The sequence below is a fragment of the Triticum aestivum genome, chromosome 4B (genome assembly GCF_018294505.1).
Source record: "Triticum aestivum cultivar Chinese Spring chromosome 4B, IWGSC CS RefSeq v2.1, whole genome shotgun sequence".
NCBI classification, from domain to species: domain Eukaryota; kingdom Viridiplantae; phylum Streptophyta; class Magnoliopsida; order Poales; family Poaceae; genus Triticum; species Triticum aestivum.
The window spans coordinates 612,751,708-612,773,736 of NC_057804.1; the positions used below are offsets into that span (position 1 = coordinate 612,751,708).

General features: G+C 50.2%; 2 protein-coding genes across 4 annotated transcripts; one reads left to right on the forward strand and one right to left on the reverse strand.

The window, feature by feature from the left end:
- Positions 1-5,536: 5,536 nt before the first annotated feature.
- LOC123093582 (putative lipid-transfer protein DIR1) lies at positions 5,537-6,300 on the forward strand. Its single transcript, XM_044515570.1, has one exon. It carries the CDS (start codon positions 5,665-5,667, stop codon positions 5,974-5,976), a length of 312 nt encoding a protein of 103 aa, XP_044371505.1. The 5' UTR covers positions 5,537-5,664; the 3' UTR covers positions 5,977-6,300.
- Positions 6,301-7,069: 769 nt separating this feature from the next.
- On the reverse strand, positions 7,070-12,263 carry LOC123093581 (cytochrome c-type biogenesis CcmH-like mitochondrial protein). Of its 3 annotated transcripts, XM_044515568.1 has the most exons (5): positions 11,885-12,103; positions 11,694-11,741; positions 9,090-9,257; positions 8,177-8,308; positions 7,070-7,667 (listed from the first exon to the last, which is right to left on the reverse strand). In XM_044515568.1, exons 3-5 carry the CDS (start codon positions 9,228-9,230, stop codon positions 7,482-7,484), a joined length of 459 nt encoding a protein of 152 aa, XP_044371503.1. In that variant the 5' UTR covers positions 9,231-9,257; positions 11,694-11,741; positions 11,885-12,103; the 3' UTR covers positions 7,070-7,481. The 3 variants fall into 3 exon arrangements, with proteins under 3 accessions (XP_044371503.1, XP_044371502.1, XP_044371504.1); XM_044515567.1 differs by lacking the exon at positions 11,694-11,741 and having other exon boundaries at positions 11,885-12,263; XM_044515569.1 differs by lacking the exons at positions 11,694-11,741; positions 11,885-12,103 and adding an exon at positions 10,005-10,028.
- Between the last annotated feature and the right edge of the window lie 9,766 nt (positions 12,264-22,029).

The following is a 22,029-nucleotide window of genomic DNA, read 5'->3' on the forward strand; positions in this document are numbered from 1 at the left end:
TTTGGCTCGACTTTTGGAGGGGTCAATCCCCGCTGTGGCAAGCCCACCCGGAGCTGTATCAATTGGCCACAGACACTAACATCACGGTCATCGACGCCCTTCGGGTTCACCCTCCAGCGATATCCTTTTACGGGATGTTGGAGGCCGGTGAGGCCGTTTCCTGGAACGCTCTGGTAGCCAACCTTGAGGGACGGACTCTGAGCCAGGAAAGGGACGAGATCCCCTGGAAGCTCACGGCTTCCCGGAAATTCTCGGTCAAGTCCTTATATACGAAGTTGGCGGAGGGGAATGTGCTAGATATGGCTAGGGGCTTTGGAAGGCTGGCATTCCCCTCAAGATCAAAATTTTCCCTTAGCAATTATGTCGCAATCGCCTCCCTACTTCCGATAATGTGGCCAAGAGGAATGGCCCGGCGAACGGGACCTGCGCCATTTGCGGCCACGGTGAAGATGCTAATCACGTTTTCTTCGGATGATGTCTAGCTAGATTTGCGTGGAGCGCCGTTAGGGAGACTTTCAATCAGAATTGGAACCCACAAACTAGCGAGGACTTACTAAACATGCTGAAGGCACATAGGGGTGCCAATGCGAGGTTGCTGTGGCGTAGCGTAGGGGCATTGCTATGGTCGATTTGGGTGGTACGGAACAAAATTACAATTGAACACAAGTTCCCTGCTCACCGCTCTGATATCCTCTTCAAATGCCACATTTTCTTACAGGGTTGGCCGCCATTGGGGAAGCTGCGTGACGAGGACCACATGATCGAGATCATGGAGCAGATCAAGCTGTGCAAGGTGAAAGCGAGGCAACAAGGAGTGAAAGCTTGAGTCTTTTGAGTTAGCTTATGATTTTTCGAGAGTTTATGTATGTTATATTTGCTTGCTAGTTACAACTTTGCATTGTCGGGACGTTGCGCCTGTGGAACTTCTGTTGTTTTGGTTTGTAATTTTCGGAACCGTTTGTGGATGCTGCCTTGGGGCTTTATTAATTTAAAGCTGGACGCTTTGTGCGTCTTCATTCCAAAAAAAAGAGGTCAAGCACAAAGCTACTGGTACATACCCTCAGCCTTGAGGTTGAACTACTCCCTCCTTGTCATGGAAATCGTTGGGACGATGAAGATGGCCTCCGGTGATGATTTCCCCCTCCAGCTGGGTGCCAGAAAAGGCCTCTGGATGGGATCTCTACGGAATAGAGGCTTGCGGCTGTGAAGTCGAAGTTCTAGGTTTCTTTCTGGGGGTTTCCCGATTTACAAGAATTTTTAGCGTTGGTTTCATGCCAATAGGAGTTGCAGGGCCCACGAGCTCACACGACACTCCTACCCCCCAGGGCACACGGGGTGAGCTCATGATTCCCTTGTGGGTCTTCTGGTCCTTCCTAGAAGCTTCGGGGGTCCCTTATGTTTCAAAAAGAATCATCATAAACATTTCGTGGCATTTGGACTTCGTTTGGTAGGGATTTTCTGGAAAACCAAAAACATCGAGAAAACAGCAATTTACACTGGGCATCAGGTTAATAGGTTAGTTCATGAAAATCATATAAAAGTACATAAAAACCAAATAAAATTGTTGTAAACATGGCATGAATACTTCATAAATTATAGATATGTTGAAGACGTATCATCGTGCCTCTCGGAAAGGGGAAAAAATCATGTTTTCTTTTTTTCCTCCCGCGAGAGGCGCAAATTTACTTCTCGTGGACACATGGATTGCTTCCTCTAGAGGTCGTGCCTCTCGAAAACGAAAAAACGTGTTTTTTTCTTCCATGAGAGGCACAGATCTACTTCTCATGGAGCCACGGAATTGCTTACGCGAGAGGCATGGTGGTGCCTCTCGGAAAGAAAAAAAATATATTTCCTTTTTTTTCTTCCGCGAGAGACACATATTTACTTCTCGTGGAGGCACGGATTTAGTGGTGCCTCTTGGAAAGGAAAAAACATGTTTTTTTCTTCCGCGAGAGGCACGGATTTACTTCTCGTGAAGGCACGGATTTGCTTTCGCAGAAAGGGGAAAATGTGTTTTCTCTTTTTATTCCGCCAGAGGTGCATATTTACTTCTCGTGGAGTGGAGGTACATATTTGCTTCTGCGTGAGGCACGGTCGTGCCTCTCGGAAAAGGAAAAAATTGTGCTCCCAGTTTGAGGTTTTTCGTCCGCGTACTTTCGTGAAATAAAAGTTCGTCAAAACCTATTAACATGGGATCTAGTTTTGAACATCTCGACACAAGGAGTTCAACGGTGAAAACGGTTTGAGATTTGGACGCACGATTTAAGAGAACATTTTAAATAAATGAATCTAAAATAAAGGAATACTCCCAGGTTGCGAGAAGTTGCGCACATGCAATGTGTCACTTGTCGCAACCTGACAAGGTAGGAGTCATCTTTGTAAGGAGTACTCCTTATTAGTGATTTCGCCAAGTCGGGAGCTCCTAAGTGGCGCCATTAGTGCCACTTGGAGAACGGGCGCACATTGTGCCTCCATGATGGGCCGACCCATGTAAGGTGAGCCCTCGATCCCCGCCGGGAAAATATCCGGGGCACCAGAGCTTGTGGTGCTGCCTGTGCACCAAACTCACGTTGCGCATTTAAAATGTTCAAAAAAAATATGGAAAAAAGTTAGCACATTCATACAACATTAATGTAGGTTGTACCAAAATTTCAAGTCAAAACTCGAAACATAAATAAAAAAAATAAAAATGACATATTCAATGTTGAATAGTACATAACATAACTTGGGTTTTAGATTTGGGCCATTATCGCACTGATGTCAAATTTGTCATTTTGGTATCTCAAAAAATATTACAAATTTTGATACAAAATTTTGTGACATCGTACGTTGATGTTCTGTTAATGTGCTAGATTTTTTTCAGATTTTTTAGATGTTATATAGCATCCGGTGCACCGGTAGCACCACAAGTGCCGGTGCACCGGATACATTTCCGACCCCCCCCCCCCCTAAAAAAACCCTCTGGTCGCTCGACCGCAGTTTGGTGATTTAAAAAAAAACAGAAAAAGAAGAAAAAGTCACAAAAAATACATGAATTCAAAAATGTTCACGGATTTTGAAAAAACACAAACCTAAAAAATAACAATTTGGAAAAAACTTCATCAAATTTGAAAAAGTTCATCGATTTTGAAAAAATCATCGGTTTAAAAAAATGAATTAGAAAAAATCGTCAATTTTAAACAAAGTTCATCAAATTTGAGAAACTTTCATCAAACTTGAAAAAAAGTTCAGCAATTTTCAAAAAAATTCATTGAATTTCAAAAAAAGTCATAAAATGAAAAACAATTGGTCGGTTTTTTAAAAAGTTCATCGAATTAATATAATACTTCATCGATTTTAAAGAAAAGTTAATTGAAGTTGAAAAAAAAGGTCATTAATTTTGGAAAAAGTTCACAGATTTTGAAAAATATTCCCAAAATTTATAAATTATAAAAAAATGGAAAATAAAAAAGGAAAGCAAAATATAAGAAGAAAGAAGAACAACAACAACAACAACAACAACAAAGGAATGAACTATCTAGCGCCATTGTTCTTATTTACTGAAGTTATGTTCATGGGCTTAGAGAAATGTGCTTGATTTTATTTGGAAATATATTGAAATGAAGCTTTTATTGTCTGACGTGTGCCAAACCGTGTTAGTTACTTCAATATCTCAACTTGTTAAATTTTGGAGAGAAAAATATCCGTAGAAAAACTACATATAATGTGTTCCTTTTTTTACTTCGAAAAATGCTCTATGTACAAGTTTGTGTACTGCAAAATCGTACCAAAAGAACGGGCAACAGCCTATCATGCGCAGCAGCTCAACCCTTCCTCTCCACTACCAGGCCTGCCAGACACCCAAGCTGAGCCAGGACTGTTTGCTGGACTGCCACCCTACGATGCGTCCGAGGAGACGAATGCTTTGATCTTTAGGTCGCGGCGATGAAGGGAGCAACTAACGAAACAGAGAAGCGCTCTTTTGGGAGCCTCCTCAAGGGTCACTTGAAGTGGACTGAGAGCGCGTCACTTGCCGCGCTCTGTATGCTTCATCCGGGGTTTTTTCATGCATTTTCGGTGTTTTAGATGGGTTTTTTCCTCTCTTTTTTGGCATTTCTGTTTTTCGCCGGTATTTTATACTTTTGGACAAAAAATAGGAAAGAAACTTCGCGAAAAAATGTGTTTCATTTTTTTCTTACGCGAGAAGCACGAATTTGCTTTCATGAAAGGCACGGCCGTGCCTCTCATAAACGGAAAAAAACTTGTTTTTTTCTTTCCACGAGAGGTACATATTTGCTTCCGCGAGATTTCTAAAAAATGTGTTTTTTTCCTTCCACGAGAGGCTCGGCCGTGCCTCTCAGAAACAGAATAAATGGTTTTTCCCCTTCCGCGAGAGGCACAGCCGTACCTATCGGAAACAGAAAAAAAAACGTTTTTTTTTTCTTCTTTCGTGAGAGGCACGTATTTGCTACCGCATGAGGCACGAGTTTGCTTCAGGGAGAGGCACGATCATGCTTCTTTCGGAAAGGAACAAAAAACGTGTGCTCCTGGTTTGATTTTTTCGTCCGGTGTTTTTCGCGAAAAAAGGTTCGTCAAAACCTGTCAACATTGGAAATAGTTTTGGAGATCTAGACGCGAAGAATCTAACAGTGAAAACGGTTCGAGATTTGGACACACGGTTAAGAGATAAAATATTTTGAATAAACGAATCTAAAAAGGGAAAAAACTTCAGGTTGCGATAAATGATGCACATGCAATATGGCATTTGCCACAAACCTAAGAAGATGAGAGTGATCTTTGCAAAACAGTGCTCTTTATTCTAACATACGGTTAAGCTACCAAAAGGTGAGAGTGATTTCGGGCGCGGAAGCTGTGGAATCCGTCGGTGAAGCTACCAAACGGACTCTTGATGCTGATCCAACTCAGAAACTAGCAAAACTAAAGCCCGTCCAGACCCAAAGGCCCTGGTGTCGTTGCCGCTGGTCACTGGCACTGGCAAGCAGTGGCACCTCTGGGGACAAGCTCTTGTGACTGAGCACCGAGCATGCATGCAGAACCGTCGTCTACCTCCAGCAGTCTAGCACCAAAACCAAACTGTTGCTACTCGAATCAAACGGCGGCTGATACAAAACCCGGTGGCCGCGCGTCAGCAAATCCGGCCGGGAAAGGCTGTGAGCCACGAGTGCCGGCCGGGGTGGGCCTGCCGGCTGCCGGCCACGGCGTCGCACCCGCCCATTCCATCTCCCGTGAACCTGATCCCAACCCAAGTGGGAGCGGCAGCGCTGACATGGGTGCGTGTGCGTGACGGGACAGGGGACAAGCCAACAACAAACCTTCACGGGCCAAGCTAGAGAACGTACGTCCAGGGTGTTTTGCACCAAGGGCCCGCATCTTTCGGAGAATTGCACAGCCCTTAATTCCGTTGTGCTCATGACCAAATTAGTTAGGTTCGAACCTAGACTGGCCAAGGACACCTTCTTAAAACCACAAAGTTGCAACACCCAACGGGCAAAGCCTCCCATTCCCTCGTCACGGTATAAAGGACCGCGCCCCAGCCATCACTCACAATTCACAAGCCACCACAACAATTATGCAATTATTGTAGTAGTAGCACCGACCGATCGAGCTCCCACTTAGCTAAGCTAAGCAGCAAGCAGCAGCGCTCGGTGTACTAGCTTGTGAGACATGGCCGACAGCAGACAGGCGCTGGCGCTGATGGCCATCCTCGTCGTCGTCGCTGCGGCGCTCGCCGTGGGGGCGCAGGCGGTGTGCGACATGGACAACGACGACTTCATGGCGTGCCAGCCGGCGGCGGCGGCGACGACGGACCCACAGCCGGCGCCGTCGGAGGCGTGCTGCGCGACGCTGGGGAAGGCGGACCTGCGGTGCCTCTGCTCCTACAAGAACTCCCCCTGGCTCAGCCTCTACAACATCGACCCCAAGCGCGCCATGGAGCTGCCGGCCAAGTGCGGCCTCACCACGCCGCCCGACTGCTAATCCACCCTCCCAACATCTGCCCTCCTGGTGTCCCGGGGTGGGTTGATGATGCATGCGGTACAAATGGCAAGAGCCCGGAGGTATAGTATACATGTACCGAGCCGTATATACATGTGCTCATCTTGTCGTACGTACTACGTACCTGTCGGTGTGTAGAAGTGTGTGTTTCCGTGTCCCCTCTTGGCAGTGACTGCGTCTGTGTGTAACATTGCCACTACTTCAAAAAAATGTGTGCACTTTATACATGTGCATGTGGTTTCTGTAAACAATCTATTTCGGGGGTTAATTAATCCACCGCCAGAACTCCAGCTATCTTATCGCTCACAACAGTGCTTCGTTCAATCGTATCATGTTCGCGGTATATTTTTTTCGCAAAAAAAAAATGTTAGCGGTATTCTAGATCTAAAAAGTTCAAAGCATCTTAAATATAATAAAAACCTCCCAACATCTGTCCTCCTGGAATCGATTGATGCAGTATAAATGACTGGAGCCCGGAGGTACAATATACATCCACCAGGCCGTACACCTGTGGGTGTGTGAAAGAGGGTGTTGCCGCGTGTCCCCTCTTGGCAGTGACTGTGTCTGTGTAACATTGCTGGTGGCACTTGTTCAAATGTGTGCACTGTATACATGTGTGTGGTTTCTGATCTCTACGAGGACGAGAGCTTGATCTGTAACCAAATCTATATATTTCGGGCCGGGTTAATCCATCGACAGAAGTCCAGCTGTCTTATCCTTCACAACAGTGTTCCGTTCTTAGCTCAGAGAAGAAGAAAAATACAGTGTTCCGTTCAGTCGTTGGGCGAAAATGTCGGCGGCCCCGTAGCTAGAAGATCAAGAAACACATGAATTTGAGCTAATTTAATATTTATTTATTTTTGAAAGATTTCAACTCGGATTTTCTTTTACAACCTCCGATGAACTTTAGTTAGTAGTAAGAGAGAAAACCTCCAGTAATCATCTGTGCCACTGCTACGTATGCATGCCAGCATCAACTTCTTTGTTTTTGGAGAATTGCATGACAGCACCATCTAGTACGCCAAGCTGGGGGATCAACATCGCAGGTTCGATGAAACAAACAAGGCATCGATCATCAAAGAGACTAGGAAAATCCATAACGAAAATCCAATTAAAAACTGCAGCTTATTCTGGGAACAAAAAGCTCTACTTCTGTGCTAGACTGCTAGCACAGAGGGTCAGCAGTGACACCTCATGTTTGTCAGTTTAACAGGGAAGAAACTACACTTGAACAGGAGGCTCTTTTTCAGCTTCACAGCCCGCATACGGAAGGCAACATGTGCTGCTAGCTACTTAGGTTCATGCATCACAAACCACCAAGATATCGCAAGCATCCGGTTATAAAACCAAAAAAATCTGTAGCACAAGCTTCAAGCAGGGCGCGAGATGTGCATCGAAATCACACGCTAGAATTCCAGCCATCCTGAACATTTGTACCTCTGGAAATTGGTACCCACTCGTGTCGCGTCTAAGGACATGGAAGAACATCATTTGAGAGGCCACCACCACCTCCTTGCCGGCAGGGGCGGCGTGAGGATGTCGATCATCGTCTCCTTCTCCCTTGGAGTCAGGGGAACCCCTCGGACGAGGTTCAGAGCCATGATGTGAACGTTGGTCCTTTGCCTGTGCTTTTGGTAAGCCCACACACCGGCTGCTACGCCGCCCACAATGACCTGCACAGGATTTAATGTATCAGGCTCTCAACTGCCTACCCTAGAAATCACAATCACCTACACAGGATAAAATGATACTAATTCAGGGGAATAGATACTTCAATATTTTGAAGTTTTCATTTTATCATGTTCCGCTGCAGCAAAACATAATTTTACTAAGCACAAACAAAAGCAGGGCAAATCAGTATCATTTTATCTCTCTACAGACTACATTGAACTACAACAAGGGATCAGCTGAAATTAGATTTTTTAAGAATTGAAATATATATTACTTCCACTGGTTGCAAATTCACCAAGTAACTATGAAAGAGAATCATCCACGTACTTACGAAAAACATCTTGACGCAAAAGTTTGTGATGATGGAATATGCTTGGGTTCACCAAGACACGCAATGCATTCATAAAACGAACAAATAATAGGCTAAAAAAGTGCAAGTGAAAATATTTCTAGTATAATAAAAGCACGGACACTTGAACAGCATGGAAAAAGAATCATAATTAAGGCTCACCGGTGATAACCATATGGCAGCAGTTTGAAGATCAAATTTAGGGGCATATAGAACTGTTTCTCCAAAGTCTTCTTCTAGTTTTTTGTATATCTCCTTATCACTCTTTCCAGATTTTATTTCATCACGAATTAACTGCAAAAATGACACATATATCAGTTCGTGAGGCCGTGAAGCTTCCCATGACATATTGGGTGCAAGGCAATAATATTTCGATCCTTCAAAGCATACAAACCAAGCGCCTTAATTGACGTTGAGAACTCAAGATTAATTTTTTCCCGTGTATATGTAGTACATGGTGCAAATAAATGCTTGTGAATCAGAAAACAGTGTTCTGGTACAGCGAAAGGTAATGTAAATTTAATATAGCTGAATAGGCAGAAATATCATCCATGTCTAAGAAACCTAGTCAAGTAAAAAGGACGCAAATGTATATAATCGAAGAACCAAACCAGTTGCGGCATTACCAAAACCATCTCTATCATTCCAAAAAGGACATATAGACAGACTGTAGTTCTTCAAAAAAAAAATGATAGTAGCAAATATCATTGCAAGTTTCTCAACCCTATTTTGCATTTAACTATTGGGTGCCGGTGAACACATTTTATTTTATGTCATTATTGATCAGTCCTAGAGCCTACCCCAACTTGTTTGGGACTGAAAGGCTTTGTTGTTGTTGTATTGATCAGTACAAGGTCTCAAGTACAAGTGTTACCTCAGTTAAAAGTGTTATCAAATTTCCAATCTTAGTTAGGTTTTGTTAAGATCAAGAGAGCAACAAAGCAAAAGTTGGATGTTGTGGAAACATGAAAAGGTATACAGGAATAAGCAAATCTCTGCTACTAAAAGTTTGACCACTAACTGAACCAACAAGGTCAGGCAACCAATCATCACGAGGTTATAGAACGAAAAGTACCCTTCTAAGGAGAACTGCAACATCTGCTTGCGAATCTTCAATGGACTGGCTGCCACACTCAGTGCACCGTACATTGTGGCTAATATTTCTTGCACGGTCTTCAACAACCTGCCGCTGCTTCACATCCTCCGCACTAGCCATGGTAAAAGATAATGTTATCTGTATTAACTGTAACAAAGTAGCTGTATAAGAACCTGAAGAAATAAAATGTTACTTATGTACGTAGTGTACAAAATAATACCACCCAAGTTCTACAAACAAAACAGATCATAACTATTAGGATTAAGTTACTATCACAAGACTAAACTATCAAGTAAGCTTGGCAAAGTTTTACTCTTGTCTTTTGCTGATTCAAGCTACAATGTATTCTTGAACCAGTTCATGAAGAAAATAGGGTTTGCTGGTCCCAACTTGGAACATTCCTTTTGCTGGTTCACAAAGATTTTTGCAATTATATCAGAACGAAACTGTGTTCAGATATTTCTTATAGTACTGAAGAGAAATGGTAGCAGATAGTAGCAGCTCTTTAGATGAAATATGATCACAAGCAGAATTACTATTTTCCCAAGAATAATCTAACTAGAAATTCACAGACTAACAAGTACATTGTGAATTTTAATTTATTTTGTCCTCAGCCCAGTATATCCTATAATGTTTGTAGAATAACCGATACTTTCTACTAGAATCATGCACAGCATTCTTTAAAGATATAAATGCCCGCCAAACCTCTAGTCCACCGTGGACCCATATGAGTACATATTCAAGCACATGTCAACCAATGTTATACAACATACTGGAAGCTCATGAGCTGCTCGAACCTCAAGTCCTGAGTAGAGCTCTAATTTTGTCTTAGTGTATCTAAGGAAAAAAGGGTCAAGTCTTCATCTCAGTGGCATCTGTGAGCCAAAGACTTGCCTATTACATGTTGTTCATAGAGCAAAGAACAAATAACTGTGGCGCACCAGAATGATGGTTGTGACCTCACCTGTCAAGTAACAACCATCCACCACAGATCAGACCAATTAACTAGAAGTAGCACAGTATGTCTGGGACAAGTTATCTCTTAGGATAAGCATATAATGTTCAGGGAAGCATCTGTAGCTCTGGGCAGACCGGCAGAACCCTTTCACAATTTAAAGTAAGCAAGTGAAAATGACTAATAGCTGTTGAGTGTCGAGCATTGTATCCTACCGAGTCACATATGCAGGTGCTATTTGCAGTTTTGTTTCTCATTTTCCACATTCAACTGTCATACTTATGCTTTATGTATGGCAACTTTGTCATAAAAAAAACTATTTTAAGGAAATCTACAAAATGTTATACTGACATGCAAACTGTATATGGCACAAGAATTTGTTTCTACACTTTTCATTGCCTGGAAAATAATAAGCAAGAACCAAGGAGAATATCCTCAACGGTAGCTTAAACTAACTTTCTAAGCTATCACTGACTTTCTCAGTTGGCTCCCTCAACTCGTGGTCAGCGGTTACGGTTCTTAAACTAACACAATTTTCTCACTCTGGTAAAGCTCACTGAGGTGGATGTTGGCGTCACAATTTAGCATGGGTGAATATTGAGATGGACACTAATGTGGCGAGTAAAATGTTGGAAGCCTGTTTATGTACTGATAATGATAATAGCCTGATTTAGCGTGTTTCACTGGATTTTGAGCTACGGCATATTCTTTCAGATGATTTAAATGGAAATGGTGTAATGCGCGAATTATTAGCAAACAAAATACCCAACAAAACATAACATTTGTTGTTCGTGCATCATCAGCGGTGCGCTAGAAAATACATTGGCTGTTAGTGGCGGAGCCAGGATTGGCTGACGCCCTAGGCAAGAAAGGGCTAAAAACTACCCTAAAAAAATTCTAGTTTCAAGGCATACGAAAGTGAATCTATATTGCACAACTAATAATACGCCAAACATAATATTCAACGGCAATATTTGTTCCATGATGGGTCAACTAATAAAGCAAGATAAGTCAAAAGACAATATGTAGCGTATATAAATGATACAAAAGATTGATACCACCAAATCAAAGGATTAGTTGATCTGAGCCTCCCATGACTACATCTTCAATAGCAGAAGATGCTAAACCTTGAATGATAAATTTTGAAATGCAAATCGGTGTAATAATATAACAGGTAAAAAGAGTTAATAATAGGTCTAATTCAGGACTTTCAAATCTATTTTATTTTATCTAATTCTATCTACACCCCAGGGGCTAGGAACAAAACAGTCATTTCCTTTTTCTGATCATAGAGAAGCCGTATGAAGCTAAGGTTTCATGTACAGTTTTGAATTAACGGTGGGGGTTCTCATCCTTCAGAGACTACGAGTGTAATAGGAGCATCCTTTGACAAAAGGATCACCCTAAGATGATTATCTCATGGCTATTGGGAACGAATCAAATCAGATGGTTCTATTTCTCAACCTTTCCCTTTATTGGATTTGAACCGATGACTTATGCCTTACACCATGGCATTACTCTACCACTGAGTTAAAAGGGCTTTTTATTTAATTCAAAAATTAGCCTAGATGCAAAATTTGAGAACTTATGTCTAGGACGAGGCAAAAGGTATCTGCGATTGCGATAACCTTAAAATCGCTCAATGAACTTGAATTTCATGTACTCATCTTGCCTTCCTGTAACATTTTAAAGAAACAAAATTACTAAATGTCTAAATAGGTTTCCACATCTAACAAACAGTGGCATCTAGCAATGAAAATCATCATCAAACAGTGACATCTAGAAAACAAAACAAACGCATCAAAGCATTAAGCAATACCTCTCTGCTCTGCTCTGTGTTGCGGCTCGGCTCCTGGCAAACCAGCACCTCGCCCGACGCCAGGAAGAAGGGATCGAGCACCTCGCGGACGCCAAGCCTCGCCGGAGTCGCCGCCTCCGCGCCTCGCCGGACGGAGCAGCAGCCCGCAGCGCGACAGCGGCGCAACCTGACGCCCGCACGACCGCAGAAGTGATCGAAGGGGCGGGCAACGGACTGGAGGGGGGAGGGGGGGTGGGGCGGCTGGATAGGCTCGACCGGCGCGACGGCAGGTGGCGTTGGCGGGCGGCGCCGGCGGACGGCTGGTCCTGGTCGCCTAGGGTTTGTCCAAGTCTGGGGGAAGAAGGGGCGGCTCAGCGGCTGGTTTCGTTCGTTCAGTTCGTGCGGACAGGAAGCAGGCAGCGATGGCCTGGGCGCTGGGCGAGATGGGGCCAGTTAGCCGGGCTGCTTGGGCTTGGAAGTGGGCTGCGCCCCAGGCCGAACCCAGATCCGCCCATCTACACCAAAAGACACCGTTTTTTCTCAAAAGAAAAAAAAACAAAAGACACCGCTTGTTCATACCAAGAGAAAAAACAAAGGGTCAATACCTTTCTGTGGCATGGGGGAGCTTGGGGGAGGACCTGGTCGGTGCAGGCCCAGATTTCGGCAGGGTAGATGCGACGTCGAGGAGCTGGTCGGAGCAGAACTTGGGGAGGGCGTCAACCTCGACCGGTGCAGCGCGTGCGGAGGAGGGGTCGGAGGCGAGGGAGCAGCAGTACCGCCGGGGTCGGAGGAGGAGAAGGAGCAGCGTGTGCCGACAAGTTGCCGCCGAAAGAAGAAGTTTGGGGGGAGAAGCGGGTCGCAGCAGGAGGACGGGGACGGGGCGGGGGCGGCAACAACCCTACTAGTGCAGCCGCTCGGGTCTCGCATGGGCGGCATCAATCAAGTGCGTCCAGCCCTCCCATGCTCCCACGATACAGGAGCTCCTCAGCCGCTGGGCCGTGGATCCAACGGTGAGCAACCAAATCTGACTTTCTTTTATCTAAACTAGGAAATTGCCTATGCGTTGCAATGGAAACTAAAAATTTTAGTTTAGTTGTTCTACACCAATCTTGTCATTCGAACATTCAAGGACGATTACGCTAAAAATAGTATTTTATAGGTTTTTTTTTAGAATCAGTATTTTATAGGTTTTGTGATGACATCCTCCAATTTGACAAAAGGAAATGTACACATAGATGAACAAAACTGGATAGCTATGACCAAATGTTTTTATTATGTTCAGGTGTGTCAGGTCATTCTTTCGGAATGAAATTAACTATCATGCTTAAACTTATTTTTGACGAAATTCCATCACTATGCTTGAATGCAAAATAGCAAAGACCATATCGCCTTACTGAATGTACATGACTACGTTTAGTCGCTGCCCTTCGCTGAACAATTCAAGTCTGTTTAGGGGGGTCACATCAATCCGTTCAACATTTCTTTTACATTCTCCAAGGCCACAATACGCTCAAAGGACAAAGGTTACTCCAATATCTTCAACATATGAAACAAGGTTTGTCGCAAACTCATTCTCCGTTACTCTAATATCTTCAACTTGAGACATGAACGACATATGTCGATGGACGGAAAACTTGGGAAGGAGATGGAAACCCCAGTGGGCTCTAGCAACGCCGATGGCGATCCGGCGGCTCCGCCGTCGCGCCTGTCCCCATCCCCTTCCTCGGGCGTGGCCCGCCCGCTGGTGCCCTCCTCGCCTGCCCCGCTGTCGACTCCCCCCGCTGGCCCGTCGCGCGTGCTCTGGCCGGACCTCGCCGAGGCCGACGACGTCGCCGCGGGGCGCCCCGTCGTGTGCCGGGACCGCGTTCCCCCCAAGGCTCTGGTCCGGATGCCGCAGCTCGACCTTGCTGGTGGCCTTACTCCCAGGGGTGGGAGTTCGGCCGCCCGCGGCGTTGATCGGCGCCGCCGCCGGCCTGCGGGTTCGTCCTTTCCGGCGAGGGTGAAAGGTGCCGCCTTGGGGTCTGGGGCTCCCCCCCGGAGTCGCCGCGCCGGCGGCTGGGGTGTCGCCGACCGCGCCGACCGCGGCTCCGCGCGCTCCTCCTGGAAGCCCGCTGCTCCGGCCTCGCCTTCCCCTGCACCGGCTGGCCCGTCGCCGGCACCCTCGTCGGTGCTCTCGACCGTTCTCTCCAGGCGTCACCTTTCCGGCCTTTCATCTCCTCGTTTGGCGTCTCCTCCTCCCTGCGTCCTGGTGCCCTACGTGCCCCGGCCTGGCCTCGTCGTCCCCGTCCTGCCCCGCCGGCGGCCACCGCGGCGGCGCTCGGGGAAACACTTGCACCCCACGTGGTTGCCCCCGGTCGGTCGTACCGGGCCGTGCTTGTGCCGGGACGCCCCGTGGCCCATGCCGTTGGGCCCGCCTCGGGTCCTTTGGCCGCTGGGCCGTCGAGTGGGGTGCAGGACGTTGGTCGTGTTGTGGGCCGGCCCCCTGGGCTGGCTACGCCCCCCGCGGCCCAGCCTCGCCCCACGGTGAGCGTTGGCCCGGTTCGGCGCAGCATCTGGCCTCCAGTAGGGTTTCCTCGCCCGCCCGTCCTCAGCCCCGCGCCTCTAGCTCCACTCCCCGTCGGCCCCCTCGCCGCCTCTCTCTGCCCCCCCCCCTCTCGCCGGCGCCCCCGGCGACCTCACGCCCCCTCCTCCCCCGTCGGCCATGCCTCGGGAATGGGGCGACGACGTGGGCCGCCCCAAACGCCGAGCTGACGACCGCCGTGACCCGCCTCGATCCTCCCCGGACGGCCTTTGACGGGAGGCCGACCTCCGGGAGCAGCTCTCCTCCCGCCCGGCTCAGCGCTCCCCAGCCCGTGACGCCCGCCGCTCCTCCCCCCGCCAGTCCCGACGATCTCCAGCCCGCGACGACCGCCGCTCCCGCTCGCCGGCATGCCGTCCGTCCCCTCGGGCGAGTTCTCGGGACCATGGCCGGTCACCGGCTGGGGAGGCCCGACTGCCCTCCCGGCGGCGCTCCCCCTCCCCATCGCGTCGTCGGGATCGGTCTCCCTCCCCTGCTCGTCAACAGCCCCTTACCACCGACCCCAACGCCACGGCCGCCCGTCGCTACCAGCCCCCGTACACCCAAGCTGCGTTCCCGCAGTCCCACGGTGGAAATGGGAACCGGGGGCGCCAGGGCGCAAAGAAGAAGAAGAAGAAGGGCCCTCCTCGCCCCCGGCCGCCGCCACCTCCGCCGCCGCGGTGGCCCCTCCCTCGGGTTCCACCCCCGCCCCCGACGGGCCGCCGTGCTTCAACTACGGCTTGACTGGGCACTTCCAGGTGGCTTGCCCCAACCCACGGATGTGCTACCTCTGCAAGGAAGCCGGCCACCCTGCGTTTCTCTGTCCGGAACGCCCGATGACGGAGGAGATCATGATGTACGGCCACGATATCGAGGACATGGGCTTCTTTCACATCGAGGTGCCGGAGCTCCCACCTCCCTCCCCCTCGCTCCTGGCTCTTGTGACTGTCGTGGGCGAGGGCGTCGCCACCCCGGAGCTCATCGAGGCCGAGCTCAACCACTTGTGCAGGTGCAAGTGGGATTGGCAGGTGACCTCCACCGCTGCCAACACCTTCACGATGATCTTCCCGACGCCCTAAGCATGGGATTCTGCACCCGCAGCGACAAGATCACCTTGGCCCTCAACGGGTTTGTGGTGAACATCTCCGAACCGAGGTGGGATCCCAAGGCCGTGGAGGTTCTGGACACTGCCTGGCTCCTCATCGCCGGCCTGCCAGATGTGGCCCGGTCTGAGCGTGTCATTCGCAGTATGTCCAAGATCCTGGGCAAGGTGGTCGTGGTCGACGAGCTTTCTCTGCTCAAGGAGGAGGAGGTCTGGGTCAAGGTGAAATGCCTGGACTCCTCCAAGCTCCGGACCACGCTTCGGGTCTTCTTCAACGATGACGGTTACGACCTCACGATCTGCCCAGAGCCTTTGGATCACATCGGCCGCCCCCGCCTCTCCGTCGACTCTCACCAGGGGGCGGTCCTGCTGATGCCGACGACTCCCACAACAGGCGATCTCGTCACTCCCGCCTCGACAACCATGAGGAGGATGAGGACCTCTCGGAGCGCTCCTGCTCCCCATCCTGGGAGCCCGTCAACCCTCCTTCGGGTCGTGGCGGCTCCGGGGCGGGGCGCACCAGGGTGTCTGCCGTTGACCTTGGGGTGGCTCTCTGTATGGCAGCCCCTTCGGTTGCGCCCTCTCCTCCTCCTTCGGAGTCGTCCAGTGACATCTCCAGTGTGGGCCTGCTTGTCATGCCGCCTTCGTCAACTCGCTCCCCGTCTGCCGACTCCGCCCTTCGCCCTTCTCCGTCGGGCCCAGACCCCCCATCCTCCCCGGGTTTGACCTCCCTGGTCCCCATGGATGACGACGGTGGTGCCTCCCTCGGCACACCTTCTCCGGTCCTTCCACCCGCGGGGGACGCGTATGGCGACATCCTGGAGCTCGTCGCCCCGCTCCCCCCGCCTGTGGCCCTCGACGCCTGCTTCGCCTCTCCGGCTCCTCCGGCCTCGGCGGTGGTCGTGGTCGTGACCACCTCGGTCTCCGCGCACCCTCCCCAGACGGTGGCATACGCCAGGAGGCCCCGTTCCTCCTCGACGCCGATGACTGCGTCTCGCCGCAGCGCCTGCCTCGATGCGGCCTACCCGGCGGACTCCTCGGTTCCGTCCATCACCGAGCGTGCGGAGATCCGGGCGGCGGCCCGGAACCTCGAGTCAGGTGTGGATCCCGCCCTCCCCAGCTCTTCCAGTTGTTCTTTTTCCGCTCTTGAGGCCATACCTCTCGGCCACCTCGCCAAGGTGGCCACTAACTCGGCCATCATATTCAGGGGGGAAGTTGGTCCCCCCTTAGAACAGATCGCGACCATTAGGGCTCGCGAGATCCTAGATGGAAAGCCGGCTGAAACTCGGGCTCGCCTGCTTCGACCTCCCGAGGAACCGACTGCCACTCCCGCGGTCCGGGCTCCTCTGGTGGTCGAGGGGTGATCCGTGGGCGCACCCGTTCCCGCACAGCTACGCTTTGCGCACAAAGCGCATCTCGTGTCCTGGGGTCAAGCAGCCCCCCGATGGGGGCTTAGATGAGGGCCCTTTTTTGGAACATCCACGACTTCGGCCATGATAGCCGACGTCGCCAACTCATCGAGTACGTGCGAGATGAACACATTGACATCATTGCCATCCAGAAAACCATGCGCACTGAGTTTTCCCTTCATGAGCTAGACTGCCTTAGTTCCCACATCTTCTCCTGGCATTGGCTCCCTTCTAGTGGGACCACGGGCCATTCTGGCGGCATCCTTCTAGGGGTAAAGGATGCCACCTTTGAGGTGGGTGGCATGGACCAGGGCGAATTCTTTGTTAGTATGGAGATCTTTGAGCGTGCTCTTAACTTCAAATGGGAAGTTGTCATTGTTTATGGACCGGCGGACCACCACCGCTCCCCGACCTTCCTTGCGGAGCTGCATCAAAAGATCTCCAACTCCCTCCTCTAGTAGTCGTGGGCGGAGACTTCAACCTCATCCGCTCCCCGGATGAGAAGAACAATGATCGGATTAACCTCCCCCGGATGCAGTTGTTTAATGACTGGATCGCGGAGCTTGGTCTCCGTGAATTAGAGCGGACGGGTGCCTGGTTCACCTGGACAAACCGCCAAGCTGACCCAACGCGCTCCGTATTGGATCGCGTCCTAGTCTCCCCGGAATGGGAATTACGCTACCCCCTGGCGTCGCTTCGGGCGATTACCCGGATTGGGTCTGACCACGTTCCTCTCCTCCTCTCCACCGCGAACAAGCGTCCCCCCACCCCGCCGCGGTTTCGGTTTGAGCTCTTCTGGCTTAACCAGGTGGGCTTTCGGGACGCGGTCATTGCCAGATGGATCTCTGCTCGTGCTTCCCCTCATCGTGCCATGTCCGCTGTCGACTCGTGGCACTTTTGTGCCAAGCTCGCCCGCCAATTCATGAAGGGCTGGGGCGCTAACCTTGGCCGGGACCTCTGCGAGCGCAAAAGGGCTCTCCTGCTGGCTATTCAAGCCCTGGACGCCCATGACGACACCTCCGGAATCTCCCCGGATGAGTGGATGCTGAGATATGATCTCGAGGATCAACTCTCAACCATCTACACGGATGAGGAGACCTACTGGAGGTTGCGCGACACCCAAAGATGGGTGCTTCGTGGTGATGCGAACACCGCATATTTCCAGGCGGTCGCGAACGGCCGGCGTCGTCGAAACTCCATACACTGCCTGTGGGATGGAGATACGCCTCTCATTTGCCCCTCGGCCATCCGCGCCCATGTTGACAGTTTTTACAAGGCGCTATTTACCCCCACCCCTCGGGGTGGGGCTAGTCTCGCCCCTGACATCTGGTCGGGTGTGCAGTTGGTCTCTGCTGAGGCCAACGCGGCATTAGTTGCCCCCTTCACCGAGGACGAGGTCATCGCGGCTATTAAGGGGATGAACCCATCCTCGGCCCCGGGACCGGACGGCCTGCCCGTAACGTTCTTCAAAACGTTCTGGCAGACCATCAAGCCTGAGGTCATGGCCATGTTTGAGGAATTCTACTCGGGTGCCATGGATCTTGGGCGCCTTAACTATGAGATCGTGACCCTCATTCCCAAGGTTCTGGGCGCCTCCGATATCCGCCAGTTCCGTCCCATCACAGTTATCAATGTGATTTTTCGGATCCTGGCCAAAGGGTAAGCCAATAGGGTGACCCTGCTCGCTGACGCGATTACCCACCCGAACAAATCTGCCTTCATACAAGGCCAATTTATTCTGGATGGGGTGTTGGTATTCCACGAAGCCCTCCACGAAGTCCGGGTGAAACACCATCGAGCAGTCCTCTTGAAGCTAGACTTCCACAAAGCGTACGACACGGTCCACTGGCCCTTCCTGCGGGAAGTGTTGCTCCGAAAGGGCTTTGACGACCGTTGGGTGACTTGCGTCATGCAGCTGGTCTCCTGCGGTCGGACTGTGGTGGACATTAACAGTGACATTAGGCCCTACTTCCCCACCCTCTGTGGTGTTCGTCAGGGTGACCCGTTCTCGTCATTCCTATTCAACATGGTGGTGGATGCCCTGGCCTCCATCCACGACAAGGCCAAGGATGTCGACCATATCTGCGGCATCGTGCCCCACCTAGTCGGAGGGGGAGGGGTTGAGGGAGTCCTAGATTAGGGGTTCCTCAGACAGCCGGACTATATACTTTGGCCCGATTGTTGGACTATGAAGATACAAGATTGAAGACTTCGTCCCGTGTCCGGATGGGACTCTCCTTGGTGTGGAAGGCAAGCTTGGCGATTCGGATATGTAGATCTGCTTCTCTGTAACCGACTCTGTGTAACCCTAGCCTCCTCCGGTGTCTATATAAACCGGAGGGTTTAGTCCGTAGGACAACAACAATCATAATCATAGGCTAGCTTCTATGGTTTAGCCTCTATGATCTCGTGGTAGATCAACTCTTGTAATACTCATATCATCAAGATCAATCAAGCAGGAAGTAGGGTATTACCTCCATCGAGAGGGCCCGAACCTGGGTAAACATTGTGTCCCCCGCCTCCTGTTACCATTAGCCTTAGACGCACAGTTCAGGACCCCCTACCCGAGATCCGTCGGTTTTGACACCGACATTGGTGCTTTCATTGAGAGTTCCACTGTGTCATCACGGTAAGGCTTGATGGCTCCTTCAATCATCAGCAACGATGCGATCCAGGGTGAGGTCTTCCTCCCCGGACAGATCTTCGTATTCGGCGGCTTCACACTGCGGGCCAACTCGCTTGGCCATCTGGAGCAGATCGACAGCTACGCCCCTGGCCATCAGGTCAGGTTAGGAAACTTGAACTACACGGCCGACATCCACGGGGACTTGATCTTCGACGGATTTGAGCCTACGTCAGGAGCGCTGAACAGTCACGACGAGCATGACTTAGATCTGCCCTCGGACGGTGTTTGGGATATCGCACCTGCGGCTGCCCCGGCCCTTAATCTGGAGCAGGTCGCGCCATCCGAGGATGGGTGGATGGACCCCGTCACGGAGGCCGCACACTCATCGGCGATGGAGCCAAACACAGACTCCACTTCCAAAGAGATCTGTGCCACCAGACCCCCGGACTCGTCTCCGAGCTTAGGTTCCGAACCGCGCGCGTCCGTGCCTATCAAATCTGATTGGGCACCGATCATGGAGTTTACCTCCGCGGATATCTTTCAACACTCACCCTTCGGTGACGTGCTAAATTCATTGAGGTCTCTCTCTCTACGGCGAGACTCTTGGCCGAACTATGTCCGACTTGAGTGGGAAGTGGACGACGAAGAAATTTGTTACCCACCCACCACCCACTTAATAGCTACTGTCGATGACTTAACTGCCACGCTTGACTTTGACTCTGAAGACATCGACGGTATGGACGACAATGCTGGAGACGAACGGGAACCACCACCCATGGGGCGCTGGATGTCCACCTCATCATATGATATATACATGGTGGATACACCCAAGGAAGACAACGGCGACAAAAAGTATGCAACAGAGGATAATCCCCCTGGGCAGAAACCAAAGCGACGGCGCATGCGCCGCTCTAAATCCAGCCACTGTAAAAACAACGATAACAGCGCAAGACAAAATAACACCCAGGTCGACTCCAAAGGAAACGACGACCCCATGGACCCAGCGATGGATCAGGATGAGCCAGGACACGCCGAACATAGCCCAGAGCAGACGCCCGATCACGGCGATCCCGAGGGTAAAACTCATCAACCTGCCTCCGGAGAGGAGGATAGTCCAGACAACGACGCATTCATCATCCCGGAAAAACATTTGGAACAAGAGAACCTCCACAGAAGGCTTATGGCCAGCGCAAGGAGCTTCAAGAAGCAGAAGCAAAGGCTTAAGGCCGCACAGGATACGCTCAACCGCAGATGGAACAAAGTGCTAGACACTGAAGAAAAATACGGCGACGATTGCCACACAAAGAACTACCCAAAGCGCAAGCTGCTGCCTGAATTCAACGACGAGGCCATAGAGCCCATTCCGCCGAAGAATAATACGGCCGATCAGCCGGACCGACCACCTCATGGCCGTGACAGAGCGGCTAATGATGCCGCACACAAGTCAGCACACGATTTACGTGAGCTCCTGGACAAAAAGGCCGGTGCGACCAGGTCCATCTATGGATCTAGAGGACGTGCTCCGACACAAGATCATAGCCACCAAAACGATCATATTGATTGAATACCAGCTCGGAATCAACCCCGAACACAACAACCGTCGACAGCATGCCATGACACATCCAATTATAGGGGTGCTGCATACCCCCTATGCTTCACCGATGAAGTGCTGGATCATGAATTTCCACAGGGATTCAAACCCGTGAATATAGAGGCATACGACAGAACGACAAACCCTGGGGTCTAGATTGAGGACTTTATCATTCATATCCACATGGCTCGCAGAGATGATCTCCATGCCATTAAATATCTACCCCTCAAGTTGAAAGGACCAGCTCGGCATTGGTTGAAAAGCCTCCCCGAAAACTCAATTGGAAGTTGGGAGGAACTTGAGGATGCTTTCAGGGCCAATTTCCAAGGGACCTATGTCCGACCTCCGGATGCGGAGATTTAAGTCACATAATCCAACAACCCGGAGAGTCAGCCCATAAGCTTTGGAATAGATTTCTCACTAAGAAGAATCAAATCGTTGATTGTCTGGACGCTGAAGCCTTAGCAGCTTTCAAGCACAGTATCCGAGATGAATGGCTCGCTAGACACCTCAGCCAAGAAAAGTCGAGGACAATGGCAGCCCTAACAAGCCTTATGACCCGCTTTTGCGCGGGAGAGGACAACTGGTTGGCCCGTAGAGGCACCAGCGACCCAGGCACATCCGAAATCAGGGATGGCAATGGGAAGCCGCGACTAATAAAAACAAGCGTCGAAACAATGAAGACAGTCCAGATAACACGGCGGTCAACACCGGATTCAGGGGCTCTCGACTTGGTCAACGGAAAAAGCCATTTAAAGGTAGCAGAGATGGACCGTCCAGCCTAAACAAGGTTCTGGACAAATTATGTCAAATCCATGGCACCCCGAAAAAACCGCAAATCACACCCACAGAGAATGCTGGGTCTTCAAGCAGGCCGGCAA

Bases quoted from the DNA above. Each gene is read 5' to 3' on its own strand.
- LOC123093582 (XM_044515570.1), top strand. From the start codon at position 5,665: ATGGCCGACAGCAGACAGGCGCTGGCGCTGATGGCCATCCTCGTCGTC.
- LOC123093581 (XM_044515567.1), bottom strand. From the start codon at position 9,230: ATGGCTAGTGCGGAGGATGTGAAGCAGCGGCAGGTTGTTGAAGACCGT. The intron at 8,309-9,089 runs GTACTTTTCGTT...TCATTTTTGCAG, and splicing joins TTGCAGTTCTCCTTAGAAGG to TTAATTCGTGATGAAATAAA. The intron at 7,668-8,176 runs GTGAGCCTTAAT...AATCCTGTGCAG, and splicing joins CTGCCATATGGTTATCACCG to GTCATTGTGGGCGGCGTAGC.